This window comes from Cyclopterus lumpus, chromosome 21 (assembly GCF_009769545.1).
Source record: "Cyclopterus lumpus isolate fCycLum1 chromosome 21, fCycLum1.pri, whole genome shotgun sequence".
In the NCBI taxonomy this organism is placed as follows: Eukaryota; Metazoa; Chordata; class Actinopteri; order Perciformes; family Cyclopteridae; genus Cyclopterus; species Cyclopterus lumpus.
In genome coordinates, this window is record NC_046986.1 from 4,177,137 (window position 1) to 4,197,748 (window position 20,612).

At 45.3% G+C, this 20,612-nt stretch overlaps 1 protein-coding gene across 1 annotated transcript; it reads right to left on the minus strand.

Annotated features, from left to right (window-relative positions):
• Positions 1-2,156: 2,156 nt before the first annotated feature.
• On the minus strand, positions 2,157-3,518 carry LOC117749999 (trace amine-associated receptor 13c-like). Its single transcript, XM_034560818.1, has 2 exons — positions 3,270-3,518; positions 2,157-3,083 (listed from the first exon to the last, which is right to left on the minus strand). Exons 1-2 carry the CDS (start codon positions 3,440-3,442, stop codon positions 2,267-2,269), a joined length of 990 nt encoding a protein of 329 aa, XP_034416709.1. The 5' UTR covers positions 3,443-3,518; the 3' UTR covers positions 2,157-2,266.
• Positions 3,519-20,612: the final 17,094 nt, after the last annotated feature.

A 20,612-nucleotide genomic window follows, 5' to 3' on the forward strand; every position in this document is an offset into this window, starting at 1 on the left:
TTCAGCCACCATGTGTCTTTCTAAAGCATGTTGGTCTGACATGAGCCAGGCTGCAGTATCTTAAGTGTAACAATGAGCTTAATAGCTTTTCTAAACCAGGGTTTAAAAAAAAGGCATAGCTCACAGGGTTAAGACAGGAGTTAAAATAGAACAGACATGTTACAAAGAAAGCAGATGAGGCATTAAGCAAGGTGTCCTGGCCTGTGAGCAAAACACTAAAATATGGACAGATGCAAAAAAGAAACACAACAATAACAACACCAAGAGTCCTGGCTGCATTTCAGACACCTACTGAAGACGTGTCGGATTTTTTGCCAAGAACACCATTTGAAAAGTGTTTTAAAACATGTTGATTTTTAAAGTCTCAGATTTTCAGGTCGGGACTAACAGAGCTGAGGGGCAATGACAGCAAAAGCCCACTAAGGGACTTGGGGACAGCCAGCAGAGCCTTGCCTGTGGATCTCAGGCTGTGCTCTGCTCAGAGGGGGCAGCAGTTCAGCAATGTAACTGGGAGCTAAACCGGTAATGGCTTTAAAGGTTCAATACTAAAATGTATTCTAAAACCTACCAGTACTGGGGTTTTGAAGAACTTTTTATCTAGTATTAAATCCATCAGCAAAAGGCGTGAGATGGTTTCTAGGTTAAACCCTGTGATTACTAGATAAATATAAGTATGTTATTTGGGTTATACAGTGGAAATTATAGGTTCAATTTAACAAAACACCTTGCATAATCATAGTATTATTATTACATGAATATATTATTGAAAACACACATTTTGCTTATGATTATGTCCAGTTCGAGACATATTTGTATAATTCAGTCAAACTCATGCACAAAGATGAAATAGACAAGGCGTATATCACTTTATTAAAAAGAGAGACAAGCGACAGAGAAAGGGCCAAGCAGTATACAGACTATTTTCAGATTATAGTTTGGATCAGTCATTGCAACATTTAACTTGATTTTTTATCTAATACAGATAAACAAATAATGTATACTAATGCCCACTCACATGGTTTTAAATTGTTTTGTTTTACAATATTTGCCATTTAAACATCTTACATACACATATTTAAGTCAAAGAAATAATTTCTGGACCTGCGTATATATTTATATAAAAACAGGGTTAATGAGGTTTGAGCTATAGGGTTTATTGTGTAGCCACGGAAATAACATTTAATAAATAGCTTTTCGGTGAAATCCACCCAAAATGATTTGCAATTGTGACTGATACTTGTAGAGAGAGAGAGGGTTGTTAAGGTTTGTTACGTCATCTAAGGCAAAGATGGTAGCCTTCTGGTCTGCAGGACTAAGAAGAAATAAAATGTGACCAAAACTGCAATTCGAATAAAGCGATGTGCCGATAAGAGTGTGACAGGGAAGAGAGACGGCGTCAATGTATCTCTGTGTTTCTGTGACAGAGGGAGGGGAAAAGAGATTCAGGCCGTGTGAGAAAAAGTGTTGTTTAACATTTTCTCCAATTTACATTTAAATCATCAGTATTCTAGTCTTCATTCTTATGTTGCGTTCAGAAAAAAAGCGTTGCAAATTTTTCTCGAGAGTAGATTCCATGGAAAGTCAATGCACAGACACGAATGGATGTCAATATTCGCAACGCTTTTGGTGTGAACGCAGCATTAGAATGCGTAAGGCCTCAAGGCAATCAATATTTATTTTTTTCTCTCCTGACTTCAGAAGTTGTAAGGATTTACGAACTTGCATTTTAGATCATTATTACTATTGTTTGGCCACCATTCAAGTGCATGTGCCATCATCCGGTGGCCAAAACATCGAAAGATTATTTTCTTATCAGAGTCAAGGTACATTGGAGTGATTTTGTAAACTTGCGTGAGAGAGAACAGATTTTATTTCCCCTCACACTGTGTGGTCCAACCAAACTGAGGATAATTAAGTACAGTTGCTGATCAGTTTCACAACTACAATGTGCTTCAAACAAAACTGTCAAATATATTTACAAAAATATCAGAGATAGGATACCTCTGACTTTCAAATGTTGGAACAGATTAACAGAAATAAATGTTTACATATATCTGTGTTTCCTACCATCATTGTCGTGGAAATCATTGTCAATAACAATTGTGAGGAATAATTAACATTAATGTGTAATCAGTCACTTTACATACATTATTGTAATTAAAAGGTTATCTGTGAAACTTTGTTATTCAGGAAGTTTGTATCAAACAAGTAGCCCTTCGTACTATTGTTTACACTTTCAGTTTCAAAAAGGTTGGTGACCCCTGCTCTACAGCATGTTGGTCTGACATGAGCCAGGCTGCAGTATCTTAAGAGTAACAATGAGCTTGATAGCTTTTCTAAACCAGGGATAAAAAAAGGCATAGATCACAGGGTTAAGACAGGAGTTGAAATAGAACAGATATGTTACCAAGGCGACAGATGAGGCATTAAACAAGGTGTCCTGGCCTGTGAGTGAAACACAATAATATGGGCAGATGCACAATAGAAACACAACAATAACAACACCAAGAGTTCTGGCTGCTTTCATTTCAGATTTTTTAGCAGTTACACTCACGGAACACTTGAGAGGGAAAGATGCAATCTGAGAGCGCATGGCACGAGCCTGAGACACAGCCACCACAAAAACTCTCATATACAGAACTATGATGACAGTGACAGGACCAATAAAGGACAAAAAAATATCTGCAAGACCAGCAATGTAGTTAATGACAACAACACACTCTCCTAAGCAGGAAGTATACCTGCCTGGTTGTTCCAGGTTATTCTTCAGCAGCAGACTGTTAAGGAAAATAGAAAATATCCAACACAGACAAACACAGACTTGAACTCTTTTTTGTGTGACTTTGTAGGAATAATGTAGAGGATCACAAATAGCCACATATCGGTCAACTGCTATGAGAACCATGGTTCCTATTGAAGTAGAAGTAATAATAAAGTCCACAACAGTATACGAAGTACACATGAGGTCACCAAGAAACCAGCAGTTGTCTATAAGCATAATTTGAAAAAACAAAAGGGGACCCATGAGAGAATCTGAGACAGCCAGAGAGAGGAGGAGGAGGTTGGTGGGTGTGTGGAGCTGCCTGGAGAGATAAGAGAACAACATGCTGATCATTATTAGTAGCTTGAATTGTGATTAAAAGATAAAAGCAATGACTGAAACACATACACATATTTCCCTGAAAGATATGTTATTATGTTTTCTTTCGTTCCATCAACCATTTCCTTTCTGTATACCAATTTTACAAAGAGGTAAAACATTTGAATACCTGAAGTGGGAGATGGAGATGATGACCAACAGGTTGAGAGTCACAGTGAGCAGAGAGATGGAGGGCAGTAAAATGTAATTGAGCATAAATACATAGTGAGGACGCATGTTCTTCCTGCAGGAGGAGTTGAGGAGTTGTGGAAAGCAAAGTTCGGCTTCTTCAAGGGTTTTCATTCTCAGGAAGAGGAGACGAGATGATGCTGAGCTCGTCAGACAACTGATTGATCTATTTTCTTCCTCCACATCCTCCTTCTTTAACTCTGGTGACAACTTAGTGACATCAGTCGGAGTGACTGAACTTCCCCCTGACTGTTTCATCTATCTTCATTGGACGTTTTCCTGTATTTCCCCTCCACTTTTTTCCTTTTTTACCTAAACAATTACAATTTCCATCATACTCTTCAACGGGGAACAGCAAGGCACATCACATTGCAAAGTTTCATTTATTTTCGTCTTGGACAGTCGTGACCAAGACGAAAATAAGGAAGAGCACAGCGTCTGGTTACTATCATGCCATGAACCTGAAAAAGCTATAGATAAAAGCATATTTTCAAACCTTTTGCAATAAAGAGATTTAACTTGATGGGTTCGTAGTTATGTCATGTGTTGTTGAACGTATGCCCCTGCACTGATTCCCTGCTTCCCCACCTCAATAGTTTTCTCTGATCACTACTCAGGAAACCCCTTTATATGTTTCTGATCTCCAGTCACCTCTGCCAGGTTGCATCTGCACCTTCAGTCCCCCAATTGCTCAGACAACCAGATTCATCTTCAGCTGGTCGCTTGTCCCAGTCTCCGGCTGGATGTCCCCTTTCCCCTCTTGTTAATCTGCCAATTAGCTCTTCTATTAGACTCCTAAATGTCCCACTCTCCCTCAAACACATTCTTACTCCCAATTCTTCAAATTGAAATGCTTGGTCAGTGGTGCTACAAACTATGACACTCTAAGACAAGGTACCCCTCTCGTGTCAGTTTTGGACGCATCAGGGACAGTGTCAGTTTCCTGCATTGTGACTTGTTAAAATCCAATTCCTTGTTCACAGTACAGTTTCTCCTTGTCACATACATACAGTCTCATTTCAAAATAAACTTGAAATGTTGGGTTACTTAGTTTTTAGGTTTACTTGTACAACAAAAGTGCTTGGTTCTGGATTAAGTCATAAAATACTTAAGAAAATTAATGAAAATAAAAAATAGCGGGGTGTGGCTAGGCTCAGCTGCAGAGTGGGTGGAGCGGGGGTGTGGTTCAGGGAACAGTGTCATGATGTGTAAATGAGCCTCACCTGGGATCAATTATGTTCCGTGTTCCATATAAGAACAGGAGTAGCTGGAGAGGAGAAAGAGCGGGTAGCGGAGGCCCGGATCGGTCGCTACCAGAAGCATGACAAATAAATAAAAACTGTCACTGCCCTCACAATTGTGTGTGTGTTGCCTCTTTGGTGCCTGCCCGAGACTCGAACTTGTTACAGTGGAGCCAAACGTGGGTGGGCATATGGAGCACCAGGAGCAGCACGCCGAGGGGCCGACCCAGCCGATCGTGGCGCTGGGGCAGATGCTGGCGGGGATCGCAGCCATGCAGCACGAGCAGGCGGAGATGAACCGACTTTTTCTGAGGGCTCTCCAGGACCAGGCTGAGAGGCAGACCTTCGCCCTGGAGCAGATCGCCGCCCGGTCAGCTGCAGCTCCACCGGCAGCGAGGCCGTCCGCGCTGGCGGGAATCACCCTGCACAGGATGACCGCAGCGGATGACTCACAGTCGTTCCTGGACTGCTTCGAGGCTACAGCGGGGGCGTGTGGCTGGCCGGAGGCAGAGTGGGCGGTCCGCCTCCTGCCTCTTCTGGCCGGGGAGGCACAGACAGCGGCTCTGGGGCTGCCCCCGGTAAGCAGGCAGGTGTACGCGGACGTGCGTAAAGCCGTCATAGAGCGGCTGGGCCTGTCTCCGGTGGACCACCGGCGGAGGTTCCGGGAGGCCAGGCTGGGGTCCGAGGACCGAGCATTTGTTTTCGCCCAGCAGCTGAAGGACGCCGTCACCAGATGGCTGCAACCGGGAGGCTCGGTGGGGGCACAGGAGGTAGCGGAGAAGGTGGTCCTGGAACAGTTTGTGGGCGGCCTGCCGTCCCGAACCTCAGCCTGGGTCCGCTGTCACCGGCCGGCGGAACTAGAGACCGCCATCCCCTTGGTGGAAGATCACCTGGCCGTTCATTCCCCCGGGCAGCGGGACGGTGGTCGTGCGGCGGCTACGGCCCGGCCTATACCCGCCCCACGGAGGACGCTACCTCCGCAGCTTCGGGCACGGCTGGCGCCGAGGCCAGCACCCCTCCCTCGGGTCCCCGATCCACCAACCACGGCCAACATCGGCACTCTTCCTGACCTACAGGGGGGTTCTCAAACACCAGGGCAGGAGTGTTGGAGGTGCGGGCAGCCCGGGCACCTCCGGAGAGAGTGTCCGCTGATGGAGGTGGGCCAGGTGATCCGGGTTGCCGGCCCTCCAACACCCTCCCCCGGTCCGGGAGCGACGAACCCCCTTCCGGTAAGAATCCAGGGGGGTACACATCAGGCGATGGTGGATTCGGGCTGTACGCAGTCTATGATCCACCAGAGTCTGGTTCGGCCCGGGGCATTGGTGGAGGCATTGTGGGTGAAAATAAGGTGTGTGCATGGGGATGTTCATATCCTATGGTGTCAGCGGAAATTAGATACGGGGGGAAAAAGCATAATGTGAAGTTTGCGGTTAGCTCCCACCTTACGTACCCCCTAATCTTGGGAACAGATTGGCCGGGGTTTAATAAATTAATGGGACAGGCGGCGAGGGTGCGTTCACGGACGACAGGGATATGTGATATCTGTGCTGTGCTCAGCGGCGACGCGAGGTCGTCCGACACTGCAGACGGGGAGGGGGAACCGGCGGAGCCTCCTGTGGAGACTCCACCCGCTCCCGAGTTTCACTCGATGGAGGATTTTCCACTCGAGCAGTCTCGTGACGATACTCTATGCTCAGCCTTCGACCAAGTGATACGAATTGATGGTCAGTTGGTGCGCCCTGACGCAGCGCAGTCATATCCGCACTTTTCATTGATTAGGGACAGACTGTACTGAGTGAGCAGTGACGCTCAGACAGGAGAGGAAAGCACCCAGTTGCTGGTGCCGAAGAGCCGCCTGGAAATGATTTTCCAGGCGGCTCATTATAACCCGATGGCTGGTCACATGGGATATGAAAAAACACTGGACCGGATAATGACCCGATTTTATTGACCGGGCATCCGGGCGGATGTGCGCCGTTGGTGTGCGTCCTGCCCGGAGTGTCAATTGGTAAATCCCGCGGCCATTCCGAGGGCGCCTTTGCGTCCTCTGCCATTAATGGAGGTTCCGTTCAAGCGAATCGCTATGGACCTCATCGGGCCATTTCACCGGAGTGCACGCGGATATCGCTTTGTATTAGTCCTGGTGGATTACGCAACGCGATATCCGGAGGCAGTGCCGTTGCGCAACATTTCTGCAAAGAGTGTCGCGCAGGCGCTGTTTCAGATCATCTCCCGAGTCGGAATCCCGAAAGAGATTCTGACTGACCAGGGCACCCAGTTCATGTCAAGAACACAGAGAACTTTACGGGTTATTGGGCATTAAGTCTATTCGGACCAGTGTGTACCACCCACAGACAGACGGTCTGGTGGAGCGTCTGAATAAGACTTTGAAGTCCATGGTCCGTAAATTTATTAATGACGATGAACGTAATTGGGATAAATGGCTTGACTCTCTGTTGTTTGCAGTGCGGGAGGTTCCCCAGGCCTCCACGGGATTTTCTCCCTTTGAACTTTTGTTCGGCAGGACTCCGAGGGGGGTGCTCGACCTGATTAAGGAAAACTGGGAGGAGGGGCCGAGCACCAGCAAAAACGAGATCCAGTAAGTCCTGGACCTGCGAGCAAAGCTCCACACGCTGGGTAGGATGTCACGTGAGAATTTGCTCCAGGCCCAAGAGCGTCAACAACGCCTGTACGACAGAGGGGCCAGGCTGAGACAATTCACACCGGGAGAGAAGGTACTTGTATTGCTTCCTTCTTCCAGCTCTAAACTCCTCGCCAAGTGGCAAGGGCCCTTTGTGGTCACACGGCGAGTGGGGGATGTCGACTATGAGGTGGTGTGTTCTGACAGGGGTGGAGCTACACATATTTATCACCTCAACCTTCTGAAAGCGTGGAGGGAGGCGGAGTCTGTTTCTCTGGTGTCCGCGGTATCTGAGAGAGAGGAGCTGGGGCCTGAGGTCCCAAAATCCACCAATCCGGCCTCGCTCCTTTGTGAAGACCATCTCTCCGGGACCCAGAGAACAGACATTGCCCAGTTGCAAGAGCGGTTTTCTGACGTGTTTTCTCTCCTGCCAGGATGCACAAACCTCATCATGCACCAGATTGAGACTCCTCCGGGCGTGACGGTGCGGTTGCGGCCCTACAGGTTACCTGAACACAAGAGAAAAGTGGTTCAGAGGGAATTGGCTGCTATGCTGGAGATGGGGGTAATAGAAGAGTAACACAAGAAGGATGGTTCTATTCGGTTCTGTGTGGACTATCTCAGGGTGAACGATGTGTCACGATCGATGCTTACCCAATGCCCCGGGTCGACGAACTCCTGGACCGACTGGGCACTGCGCGTTTCTTTACGACCCTGGATTTAACCAAGGGCTACTGGCAGATTCCTCTGTCGCCAGAGTCCAAGGAAAAAAACGGCCTTCTCCACTCCGTTTGGTTTGTACCAATTCACCACGCTTCCCTTTGGGTTGTTCGGGGCCCCAGCCACCTTTCAACGCCTCATGGACCGGGTGCTTCGTCCACATGCTGCATATGCTGCCGCCTACTTGGATGATGTGATCATCCACAGCACAACCTGGGCGGAGCATATGCAGCGGGTGGGCGCAGTGCTGGAGTCCCTGAGGCAGGCGGGGCTGACTGCCAACCCGGGGAAGTGTGCAGTTGGACGGAGGGAGGTACGGTATCTGGGGTACCACTTGGGCGCCGGGCAGGTGCGCCCTCAGGTGGACAAGACGGCTGCCATCGCCGCCTGCCCGCCGCCCAAGAGGAAAGAAGAGGTGAGGCAGTTTTTGGGGCTGGCGGGTTATTACAGGCGGTTCATTCCGAATTTTGCAGAACTGACCAGCCCCTTGACTAACTTGACCCGGAAAGGTGCCTCAGATCCGGTCCAGTGGACGGAGCAGTGCCGGTTGGCGTTTGAGAAGGTAAAACAGGCTCTCTGTGGGGAACCACTCCTTCACACACCTAACTTTTCTCTCCCTTTTACACTGCAGACTGATGCGTCGAACAGAGGGCTGGGGGCCGTTTTGTCCCAGCAGGTAGAGGGGGTTGACCGCCCGGTCCTGTACATCAGCCGGAAGCTGTCAGAGAGAGAGGCCAGGTACAGCACAGTAGAGAAGGAGTGCCTGGCCATCCGGTGGGCGGTCGACTCCCTGCCCTACTACCTCCTGGGGCGCTCATTCACCCTCTGGTCGGACCACGCGCCGCTGCAGTGGCTCCACCGCATGAAAGATACCAACGCCCGGATAACTCGGTGGTATCTGGCTTTACAGCCTTTTAATTTCAAAGTGATCCATAGGCCGGGGACGCAGATTGTCGTGGCGGACTTCCTCTCCCGCTCTCGTGGGGGGGGGGGGGGGGGTGTAGGTTAGGCCGGATGGCACCCTGGCCTAAGACGGGCGGTGGAGGTATGTGGCAGCGGGGTGTGGCTAGGCTCAGCTGCAGAGTGGGTGGAGCGGGGGTGTGGTTCAGGGAACAGTGTCATGATGTGTAAATGAGCCTCACCTGGGATCAATTATGTTCTGTGTTCCATATAAGAACAGGAGTAGCTGGAGAGGAGAAAGAGCGGGTAGCGGAGGCCCGGATCGGTCGCTACCAGAAGCGTGACAAATAAATATAAACTGTTACTGCCCTCACAATTGTGTGTGTGTGTGTTGCCTCTTTGGTGACTGCCCGAGATTCGAACCTGTTACAACATCCAACAACCAAGGTTAATAAACATATTTGGACTGGGTTGTAAACGCAACAAAGACTAACTAGAAGTAGTTGCTTCCTTATTTCCTGTTTCTGTGATTCTGCTGTAACTCGGTTTTGGGAATGACTCTACCCTCCAAGCCGAGTCTGTAGGTTCCGTTTGTTCTTTATGTCTGCCGGGCAAACTTCCTGTGTAGTGCCATCTGTCCTTCTGGCCTCTTGTTCCATGTCCTGAGCTGCTCCACCGATCTCAGTCAACACAATCACATCATCTGCAAAAAGCAGAAAAGTAAGGTCATCAAACTGGATTATCTCTTAACTCTGGCTGCACCTTAAGATCCTATCCATCTCTGTGATGCCCTGCCCTGATAAGTTGCAACTGTCTGAATGTTGTGTGAGGTGTGCACAATCTCACTGCACATTCATCCTTGATACATACCAGTTCATGTCAGGAAAAGGGCATACTGATATATTTTGTTTGTACACATCAGAATACATTTAAGGTCTGTCAGGCAGTCTCCCCCCGATCTTATTTAACTCACCACAGTTCAGTTTACAGCTTAACCCGAGTGTCCAAGGCATATGGCGACAGATCTGATAATATGATCACAAAATCCATCATTGATCTTTAGCAAAATGTGTTCTAGTACCAAGTGCCTTCATGAATCACCCTCTGCTATAACCTGGTGTTTCTTATGGCCAATCCATAACTGGCACATAAGTCCAGTAACAAAGCAGCACTGGTTTTCACACTGAGCAAGCGATTCATCCCAATCCTCCCCCTTCAGGTTCCTCTATCATTGCCCATGTGTTGAAGACCTCCGGCAGAAGTAGAATGTCCCTCCAGATAAGTCGCCTCTCCAGGAGTTTGGTTCCCACCAATTTGACCACTGTGGTCCAGACCTTCATATTTCTGACTCAAAACAACTTGAATTTGATGGAAAAGATATTGTACAATTCCAACCGTGCTTATTTGTCATTGCTTAAGTGTAGGTAAGTGGGTGTTGACGTAAGGAAGTTGATGATCTTGTACTTCACTCAATACGGTGTTTCTTTGATTATGTCAACAATTTGAGGATACCGGACATGCAGTTGAATCCATGTGAAGCATGAGTCAGACTACTGCCTCTAGTTCATAGCCATACATACTTCGAGAGACATTATCTGATTAATCACTTCTCTGTGATTGCACTCCATTAAACAGTGTCCAATGATGTCCGAACCTTCTGGGTAGTTTGCTTGTCACTGTCTGTTTCTGTTCTGTTTTCTGTCACTCACCTTGTCTCTGGTTTCAGACAACTCCCTCCTCGGGTGCCTTCCTCTTGTGTGATTGAAAGCCTTACCCTCATTGTTTCCACCTGTGCCTCGTTGCCTGCCTTCCCCAGTGTATTTAGTCTGTCAGCTCCTTGTTCTTTGCCAGTTTGTCTCCATACGTACTATGAGCTTACCAGCGATTTCCCCGGTGTATCTTTCCTGTGCTTCAACCTGTTTTTTTTCACTACTGAGTATTTGCCCTTTTATCCAGATACCTATCCCTGTTTTGACTGATTCCCTGTGTACCGAACTTTCCTCAAGTAAAACTTTGTTTTTGCACGTGACTACCAAGCCTTGTGTCTGCTTTTGAGTCCTGCCCCCTGTGGTTCCCAGTTCCCTAACAGTACAAACTGTCCACATATGTGGCATATTATTACTTAAAACTATATAATTGAAAACTGTAGCCAAGCTGTACATATTAGGACCTTTCTTGTTCTTGTACATAGTACCACCTTTCTTTTCTATTTTTTCTATTTCTTTCTTATTAAAGTGTTATTTCTGAACTGTTGACTCGGAGAGCCCTGCACAAGATTTCCAATGCGTCTGGACTGTTGGTCTAGGCACAAATGGCAAATAAAAACTTGAAAGTTGAATATGGACTCTGTGGACTCCAACACTTTACGAGCCGCCGTTCAGGCTCAGGGTGGTCATATTCTCCAGCAGTAGGAGCAACTAGCTGTCCTCCATCAAGAGATGAAAGACATGGCGGAGAGACAGCTGAGTGTGTTGGGGGCCAGATCCACTTACTGGTCGAGAACGACCAGAAGCTCTAGACACCGCCAGCACCTAGACATCCAACAAAGGCCCCTGTCCCACCACCCACGGCGCCTCTTGCTTCTGCCCCAACTCTGTCTCCTCACCTGTCCAGACCCGAACGGTTCTTCGGGGACTCCGGCGATTTCCAGCTATTTTTGGTTCAGTGCGGCCTGCTCTTTGAGCTCCAGGCTGCCCCCTATCCCACGGAGAGAGCCAATATGGCATATATCATCTCTCACCTCTCGGGTCGAGCCGAGGCCCGGGATACTGCCGAAGTGGAATCGGAGGTCGCCGTTATGCGATTCATTGGACATATTCACTGAGACACTCTCTAGAATTCTTTAGCATACCGTGCCTGGTACAGAGGCTGCCAGGACCATATCTGGTTTACAACAGGGGAAACGAATGATCTCGGACTACGCAATTGAGTTTTGGACCCTTGCTCGAAACCTTCCTGCTTGGTCTTTCAACCACCTCAAGGACCAGCTTATCCCCTTAGAGCTCCTTCCAGGCCTAGACTCGGTCATCGCACTGGCGATGAAGATTGTTAAGAGACTTTTAGAGAGGGAGAGAGTCAGGCGGGACATGTCACTTCCGGTCCACAGGAGGCAGTCCGCTCCAGCAGCTCCTTCCTAGTGCTCCTCCGACCCACGCACGCTACCCCTCCACAGTTTGGAAGGACCAAGCCGACACCAGAAGAACAACAGCGCCTTCTACTGCAGTCAGATGGGGCATCTCATTGCCTCTTGTCTGGCAAAAGACCGGGCTCATTAGTGAAGAAGAGGGCACTGGTAAGTCGTATAGCCCTGTCCGTAAGTCCCTCTGGTTTATTCCCCAAAGTTTCACTTCTCCAACCTCCACTCTGTCAGATGGTGTTGGTGGATTCCGGTTCTGACGCTAACCTGATGGACAGTAGATTGGGTCGCAAGTTGGGGTTAGAGTTTCTTCCTCTCTCCAAAACCCTGGAGGCCAGCGCTCTCGACGAGCGTCTACACTCCCGGGTAACTCACATATCTTCTGTACAGCTAAGCTTCCCTGACCACCAGATGGAGACTTTCTGCTTTCACCTGTTCCAGTCCCTGCAACACCCCCTTATTCTGGGCTTCCAATGGTTGTCCCCACACAACCCCCATATGGACTGGGCTTCGGGGCAGTGATCGCATGGAGGAGGGAGTGTTCAGAGAAATGCTTCCCCACAAGAACACCTCTGACCTCTTTACTACTTACTTCTGAGCTGCTGCCTTTGCTGGATTCCGACTACCAAGGTGCCGGCATGCTACCATGACCGTAAGGAGGTCCGAGCCACTTCTCTGCCTCCACATTGGGAGTATGATTGTGCCATTGACCTGCTCCGTGGCTATTCTCCCTCTATGGTAAACTCCTGCGATTTGCTTCTGATCACGTATCTACTCCAATATGTCACATCTTCAGCAAGTGCTTAATATACGGTGTATGCACAAAGGTCTGGAAAGTGGTGAAGATGATTCTAATACCAAAGGACAAGAAATCAGCCTTCACATGTTCAAATACCCGTCCAATTAGTATACTCCCCATTTTGAGCAAATTATTGGAGAAAATTGTTTTCAAACAAATACAGGATTATTTTATTCGGAATAAACTCATTACTAGTTGCCAGCATGCATACAGACAGTTTCACTCAACAGCAACTGCAACTTGCCCAGCTAACTGATGATTGACTGTGTAGAGTTGTAGTGGATTTTATATATACTTGCACATGTAAATAAGAAAATTTGTTTTAAATGTATACATAAAGAAATATATGATAACTAATAAGGGATATTATGAAGAATATTCTGGAGGAATGTATTATAAAGCATAAGAGATGATCACTGTTTTATTATTGTAACTGTTTGTTGATGACAAATGTAACAATTAACTGTATGATGCATGAGAATGAATGATGTTTTATTGTTTAGAGATGATAGTTAAAATGGATGCCAATTGAAACCTGAGATGTTACGTTTATTCTGAAGGCAGGATAATATGTTTTATTCTGGAGGAAACTTCCTGTCCTTGACCGGAAGTGTGACGTTTGACCCCGCCATCTTAGAATGAATTAGCCTAGCGAACAGAACGGCAGCATTCTTTAAACTAGCCAATTGTACTAACCTTTAGGTGTGAACTCATTTGCATGACTATACTAACAGCCGTAGCCTTTGTTATGGAGTTCAGAGTTCTAACTGGAGTCGGGGAGCCAAGACAGCACCTGGCTCACGGAGCTCCTGGCTTAAAGAGGAGCTATGGAGACCTGAGTCCGTCTGTGGCGCCCCTTCTCATTCCAATTCCTCGATCGAGAACCTAATTGACTCTCATCTTTGCCATTAAATATTGTTAAACTTTAATTCATTGAATCCAGAATTTTCCTGCGGCCCGAGGTTTTGAAATATTCTTTCAGCTGATACAGATGGACAATAAGAAAATGGTCGGCACAGTCTTGCTTGACTTTAGTGCTGCATTTGATGTAATAGACTATGATATTATATTTACTAAACTTGAAAGTTAAGGATTCAGCATTATGGCACTCTCTTGGATAGTCGGTTATCTTTCTAAGCGATCGCAAAGAGTCTTTTATAATGGTAGTTTATCAGATAGATACGTTAGCTGTGGGGTTCCACAAGGAAGTTGCTTAGGCTCCTTACTCTTTTCTATTTTCACAAATGATCTCCCTTTGTCAATTAAGAATGCCAACATGGTAATGAATGCAGATGACACAACACTGTATAGTTATGCTTCAAACAAAAATTAACTTGCAACCATTCTGAATCAGGATCAGGATAATGTTGACACAGCTTCACCTGTCAATGTCAGGTGTAGTGTTGGACGAACAGTTTTCATGGTCGGAGTACATTGACGGCATTGTCACTAAAATGGGGAGGAGCATAGCTATGACCAGAAAGTGCTTTACTTATTTAACACTCTCTATTGTTTGTCAGGTGTTACAGTCCTTGGTCTTTTGTCATTCATATGGTCAGCAGCTGCTAAGAAGGACATGAATAATATCTGCACTCTCGCCTATCATGGTTCTCAGTGGAAATTAAACTTCACCTTCTCATGTTTTTTTAGAAAGGTAGTATTTAATCAGACGCCTGAATATTTCGTCAATCAGTTACAATATACATGTAACAGACATAACCATTACAGAAGGAACGCTAGTTTAGGTCACTTGATATCTCCAACCCCAAGAACAAACCTTTTTTTTATTTATTTAAAAAACAATTAAAGGCCCACCTTAGGGTATCAACCACTTATTAACTACTTGACATTATCACTTTTGTAGACTTTATTTACTTTATTTATTATTACTCTGTTTGTGCTACTTTTTAACTGTTTGTTTCACGTCATGTTTTGGATGTTTGTATGTATTACATGTTGTCCTTTCTGTGGATCCCAGGAAGATTAGCGGCCACTAAGGCGTCAGCTAATGGGAATCCAGTTAATGAACTAAACTAAGCTACTTTCTTTTAATTTGTTCTGTATACTTTATGTATTTCAGTGTATTGTAAAAAGTCCTCTATAGTGGTGATTGGAATAAAAATACACAATTCTAATGTTTGGAAAATAAAAGATTTTTATTCTCAGAAAATCTTTCTGCTGGTTAGAAATATTGTTTGTAAGTTAAACAGGTCATAATTACCTCTCTAATATGTATGTTGCTCTGAAAACACCTGCTTCAAAGAACTGGATTTACTCAAGTTTCTCACCACAACCATTATAACGTTATAGCTTGAACACACCACAATGTTTCTAAATGGAACCACCACACCAGAGTCGTATAGCTCTCCTCCAAACTTAATACCAACAACTGTTGGTGTCAACCTCCTGCCGATTTCAACAGAGAAGTTTTGTTCATAATGTTTCAATATCAGACGAGCAACTAGAAATCAGCTAGGCCAATCTCCAGATTGCATGTTAATAAATAAATAAAGGCCGATAAATTATTGTCAGTAAAGCTTTTTTTCACACTATAATGTTTATACTGTTTAATTAATACGTGGTTAACGTGACTCAATGGTATTTATTTATTTGTTCACTCTGAGTGAATCAGTCATCAGATGAAAAAATAACTCAACCCTCATAGACAATTTCACATATCTCGTTACCTCTTCAAATAGAGCTAAACTAAAATTCCTATCCCATTCAACAATTGCCATATAATTCAAAAGCATAATCCATTAGATTTCAATAGTTTTAAATATTTTGAAGATGCTTTTCACCATTACTGAAACAGTCTTCCTCATGAGTCAAGAGAAAGCACGTATTACCTGATTTTTAAAAAAGAAATAGAGAGATGCTTAAAGCAAACTAAACCTGAAATCACAAGTAATCATACTACCTCATCTCTGGCACTACAGTGACATACTTTTTTTTTTTTTTAAATGCTACTTTTGTAAGGACTTTATGTATTTCAATGTATTGTAAAATATTTCTGGAGGGATTATATCTCCCGGCTGGCCTTGGAACGCCTCGGGATCCCCCAGAATGAGCTGGAAAGTGTTGCAGGTGAGAGGGAAGCCTGGGTCGGCCTGCTGAACCTGCTGCCACCGCGACCCGACCACGGATAAGCGGGTGATAATGGATGGATGGATGGATGTAAAGTATTGTGCTCTACAATGTTGTAGTCTGGTGTTGGCTTTTGCAATTCTACTGATATTAGCACACCAAACTTTAATAACCTGACCAGGGACTACAGGCAAAAATGAGCTCTCTCTCAGCTAACTCTAGCACATGTGAATTGAAGTGGAAACTTAAATGTTGATTAATGTGGACTGTCTGTAGTAAATAAGTTTTAAAAAATGAATAAAACTATCCACATTTCTGTTCAGGTTTAGGGTCTAATCTTAGACCCCATGCAGCATCACTCTAACGCATGTTGGCCAGACAGGAAGTGGGCTGCAATATCTTCAGAGTAACTATGAGCTTAATTGATTTTCTAAACCAGGGATAGAGAACAGCATAAATCAGAGGGTTGAGACAGGAGTTGAAATAGAACAAACAGATTACAATGGAAGTAGATAAAGTATTGAACAAGTTATCTTGGCCTGTAAGAGTGACACAATAATATGGGGAGAGACATATCAGAAACACAACTACAACAACACCAAGATTCCTGGCTGGCGACTAGCTAAGTGAGTAGATGACTGATTTCATGATGGAAGCAGAAATGGAAGCTCCTGCTACTCCCGCAACAAACGACGTTGGTGACGAAGACCAACACCGGATTGGAGTATATCTCTGGCGGAGTAGGAGGGGGAGACAAGTGTCTGATCTTCGTCGTGACTGTGTGTCAGTGATTAGCAGGTCCGTCTTTCAATCAGGGGGTTGGCAGTTCAATCCCTGCCCTAGTCGATGTGTCCTTGAGCAAGACACATAATCCTAAATTGCTCTCTGTAGCTGTTTCTACAGTGTATGAATATAATGTGATGTAATGTATGTCGTTTTGGATAAAAGTGTCAGCTAAATGACATAATTTAATTTTAAAAAGTATTGTAATTATAAATCTTTAAATGTAGCTATACATGGTGTATGTTAGGCTAACATTCGCTAGCTACCGTAAATCAAATGACACAATTAATGTAGTAGACAGATCGCTAGTGAGTTAATGAGCTGAGGAAGTGTTGACAGTTGTGAGATTTTGTTGATTTGAGTCATCTTAGCTATAATCATTGTAGCACTAATTGGCTAACGTTAGCTAACTTAACGTTAGCTAGCCACCACACCATAGGATTGACAGGAGTGGCGAGAGCGCAGCAGTAGGATTTGAACCGCGTCGGAGTGCGTTTGCAGGCTGTAGACGCAGCTGTCTGTGAAGCTGAACACACCTCTTCCTGCCTCAGCGGCCTGTGAAAGGCTATTTAGCATTGCAGGACCAGTCTTTAGCCCAAAAAGTTATTTTGAAGATGAACAGGCCAGTTTCAATAAATGACTGGCTGCTTTAGTATTGATCATGTTTTAAAATAGTTATGATGGTAGCAGTCGCCCAATTGCAGATTCATCTTGAACAAAACCTTTTCCTGTTATGTTCATATCAGGCCCAGAGGAGTTTACAAGTGTTACGTGTCAGTGTTGTGTTTTCCTCTCCCTCCATGTTTTCCTTTTCAAGTGCCCATCAGTGGCCACCTGTACAGGCCAACCCGGCTGCACCTGGGTTCCAGAAGGCCAGCTAGCCAATCAGCTGGGTTGGTCGTTATAAAAGGGAGATGGCCTGAAGAGTTCAGGAGTTTCTTTTGTTTCTATGTATACGCTGACACTGCTAGAGGTGCAAGTTTGTGGTGGGAGGTTGAGGACAGTAGGTAAGTTTGGGGTACCCTGTACATTTGTGCACTCACGTAGGTACTTTGTGTCTAAAACATTATACTATTGGTTGGTGCTGCCTCTGTATTGTTTTGATGGACTTTTATTAGATATGCAGGTGAAGCCATTTTGTTTGTTTCTTTCTTCGAGGTAGTTAGCCAGGCCTAGTTTTGTTATCTTGATTTATTTTGTTTGGCACAACCACAACTGTCCCAACCTCTCCCACTTAGTAGAACTTTTGGGTTATTTGTTTAAACCGAGGCACAATAAATATTATTTTGAAACCGTTACTCCTCCTTTTGGCTTCTTTTCACTTATTCTTTGACTGCCATGTGTTCGTCTCCCCCCCCCCCCCCCCCCCGTCTCCCCTAGACCGAGAAGGTGACGTAACAACAAGGCAGCTGTTCTTGTTCTGCTGGCTGGTAATCATAGAAACTAATGAAAGCTAAGTCTGAGCTTTGGCTTCTTGACCAGTCTGTCACTACTAGTGCCCAGATGTGTAGGCGGAGGAACCCAGGAGTGTGGCAAGAAGGCTAGAGGTAGGGGCAGTCTGCTGGACTGGTAGACCACCGGAGTGAAGGGCTGAAGGCCAGCGACAGAAGTAGCCAAAGATCTGGCTGGGCATTGTGGTGTATTCTCCGCTTCCTTAGAAGATCAGCTTATAAGATACCGTTCCACATAGTTGCCCTTTTGACCTGTTGGAGAGGGGTCTGTCCCTGGGCCCGGAGGGCACCTGTTAAGAGGCCTTTGTGTGACCTCGTCTGTTACTTCTTAATCTTGATATATGGTACACATTCCTGTGTCTGAAAAGTAAGTGTTTAGATTGGGGGTTCCTGAGTCACGTTAGGTATCTCAGGAACTGAGCACGACAAAGTGGGTATATAACTGAGCTGCGGTGCAGTCTCAGTAGATCTTCCATTTGGCTGAGAAGCTTCTCCGAGCGATCTAGACGCTCGTCCTGACCTGTGATTCCTCTCTGTAATAAACTCTATTATAACAGAAAGAACAGTGTCCGCGGAGATTCCTTCATCCTCATTCTTCAACATCACTGCCGCTTGAAAGATACGACAGCATTGGCAGAGACAGCCAACAGATAATCTGACTGGGACGCATCGTCATTGAGATGACTTTAGTGCATAGGGAGTTTCCGGTCTCTCAACATCAGACAACCCCGCTCAGGTGACGCAGCCGGGACTCATCAGGCCTAAACTGGCATCCTCGTTAGGGGGTTGCAACAGTGGATCACCTATTTCCATTGTTTTGTTTGAATTCACAACGTTAACCTCGTGTTTAAAACTGCGCCCATGAGTCCTCATGTGACGAGCTGGGAATAAGAACTGGACATTAAACGATCCAAGAAAGCTCTAAAATGCACATGTCCTTAAAAGTGGCGCGCTATTTATTCGCCTTCCCGAGAGATCTCCTTGGTTGACTACACCAAGAAAATACAACTTAAACAATTACGTAGCCAAGAGGTCACGGTTTTTCTGTCAGCAACTAGCAGCTGTTGTCTTGGCCTTTTCTCGAACAGACACTTGAGCTGTCTGGATTTGACTTTTGGGACTGCCAAGCCACAGAAGGGTCTTTTATTTTGAAAAGAAAAAGGATGCAGTTTCGTGGAGAGAGCTAACCAGATTAAACATTGCCAGACAAAGAGAGCTAGAAGTCTTTATTATACCGAAATTGATTCTTGCTAAGAAAATCTGCCTCCTACAAAATAATTTTCTCTCCATCTCTCTCTCATTCACACACACACACACACACACACACACACCCTCTACCTGACTTAGCCAAGCCCATGAGACTGGATTTGTGTCAACATCCGTGAAACGCTCTCGTTAAGGATTCACACCTTCTTGTATCGACGTCACATGATTGCAAACTCTTTAATCTCAGAGGGATCAGGTGTTAAGAAAATCATCCATCTTCCAAACAGATGATGTCAAACAAACCCATGATGCAAACTCTGTGAGGAGACAAAAGAATGTAACACATGATGTAACAATTACACACAGTGCTCACTTTAATGTTTTTCATTTATTTACAATTCATGTAAGTCTAAACTCAGATTTCAGGGCATTGTTATTACTTACATGACAAAATTTATAATGAGAGCAAAATATGTGATTAGCTAACTGGCTGCTTCACTCATTGAGTCAATTGTGAAGTGTGATTTTAAATCTCCACAATCAACATTCATTATTAAACATAATGCCTTACGTTTCAGGTCATATCGGCCGTGCTGCGTGCACCTCTTTTATTATAAGCTAATGTTTTGTCAGTTGGTTTAGTTGGCTAAGTCACACACACAAGTTACACCTGTGCATTTGAGTGGTGCACCTCGTTTCAAATGGACGATGCATAAAAGTCAGATTAGTAAATGCTTTTGTTGAAACTTACCAAACAACTGGTGCAACCGGCTCCGTGAGTCAAAGTAGGCTGCATGCAAAAAGGACCAATACTTGAATCCCCTCAAAAGGTGTGTGTTTACGGTCTTGATGGCGTTTAACTTGACTATCTATAAATGCACTTTAAAGTCATTTACATGATGATGCATTTTTTAATTATGGAATGAAACAAGTGGGCCGGGGGGGGTGTAAAGGAGCTGTGACCACGTGTGTGTGTACCTGCTGTTGTGGTTTTTTACACCGACTCGTTCATCATGATAGCTGGAATGTTTCTATTCACACAGATCACACTAGATGCTGTTGTTTGCCTTCAGGCAGCTCCACACCCTCACTTCCATGGATGCACCCAGTTCACGGGCCGTCAGGCTCTGAATGCAGACTGCCTTTGTTGTTCTTCATCATCACGATCGTGTCACATCATCACCGTGAGAAGAGGTGTGTGTGCGTGTGTGTCTGGTATTTGTGGTATTCTTTTCTCTCAGTATTATATGAAGGTAGATATGTATCTTTATTACGCAAACAAAAAAAAGATGTTTTGAGATCTACTTTCTCATTTGTAAG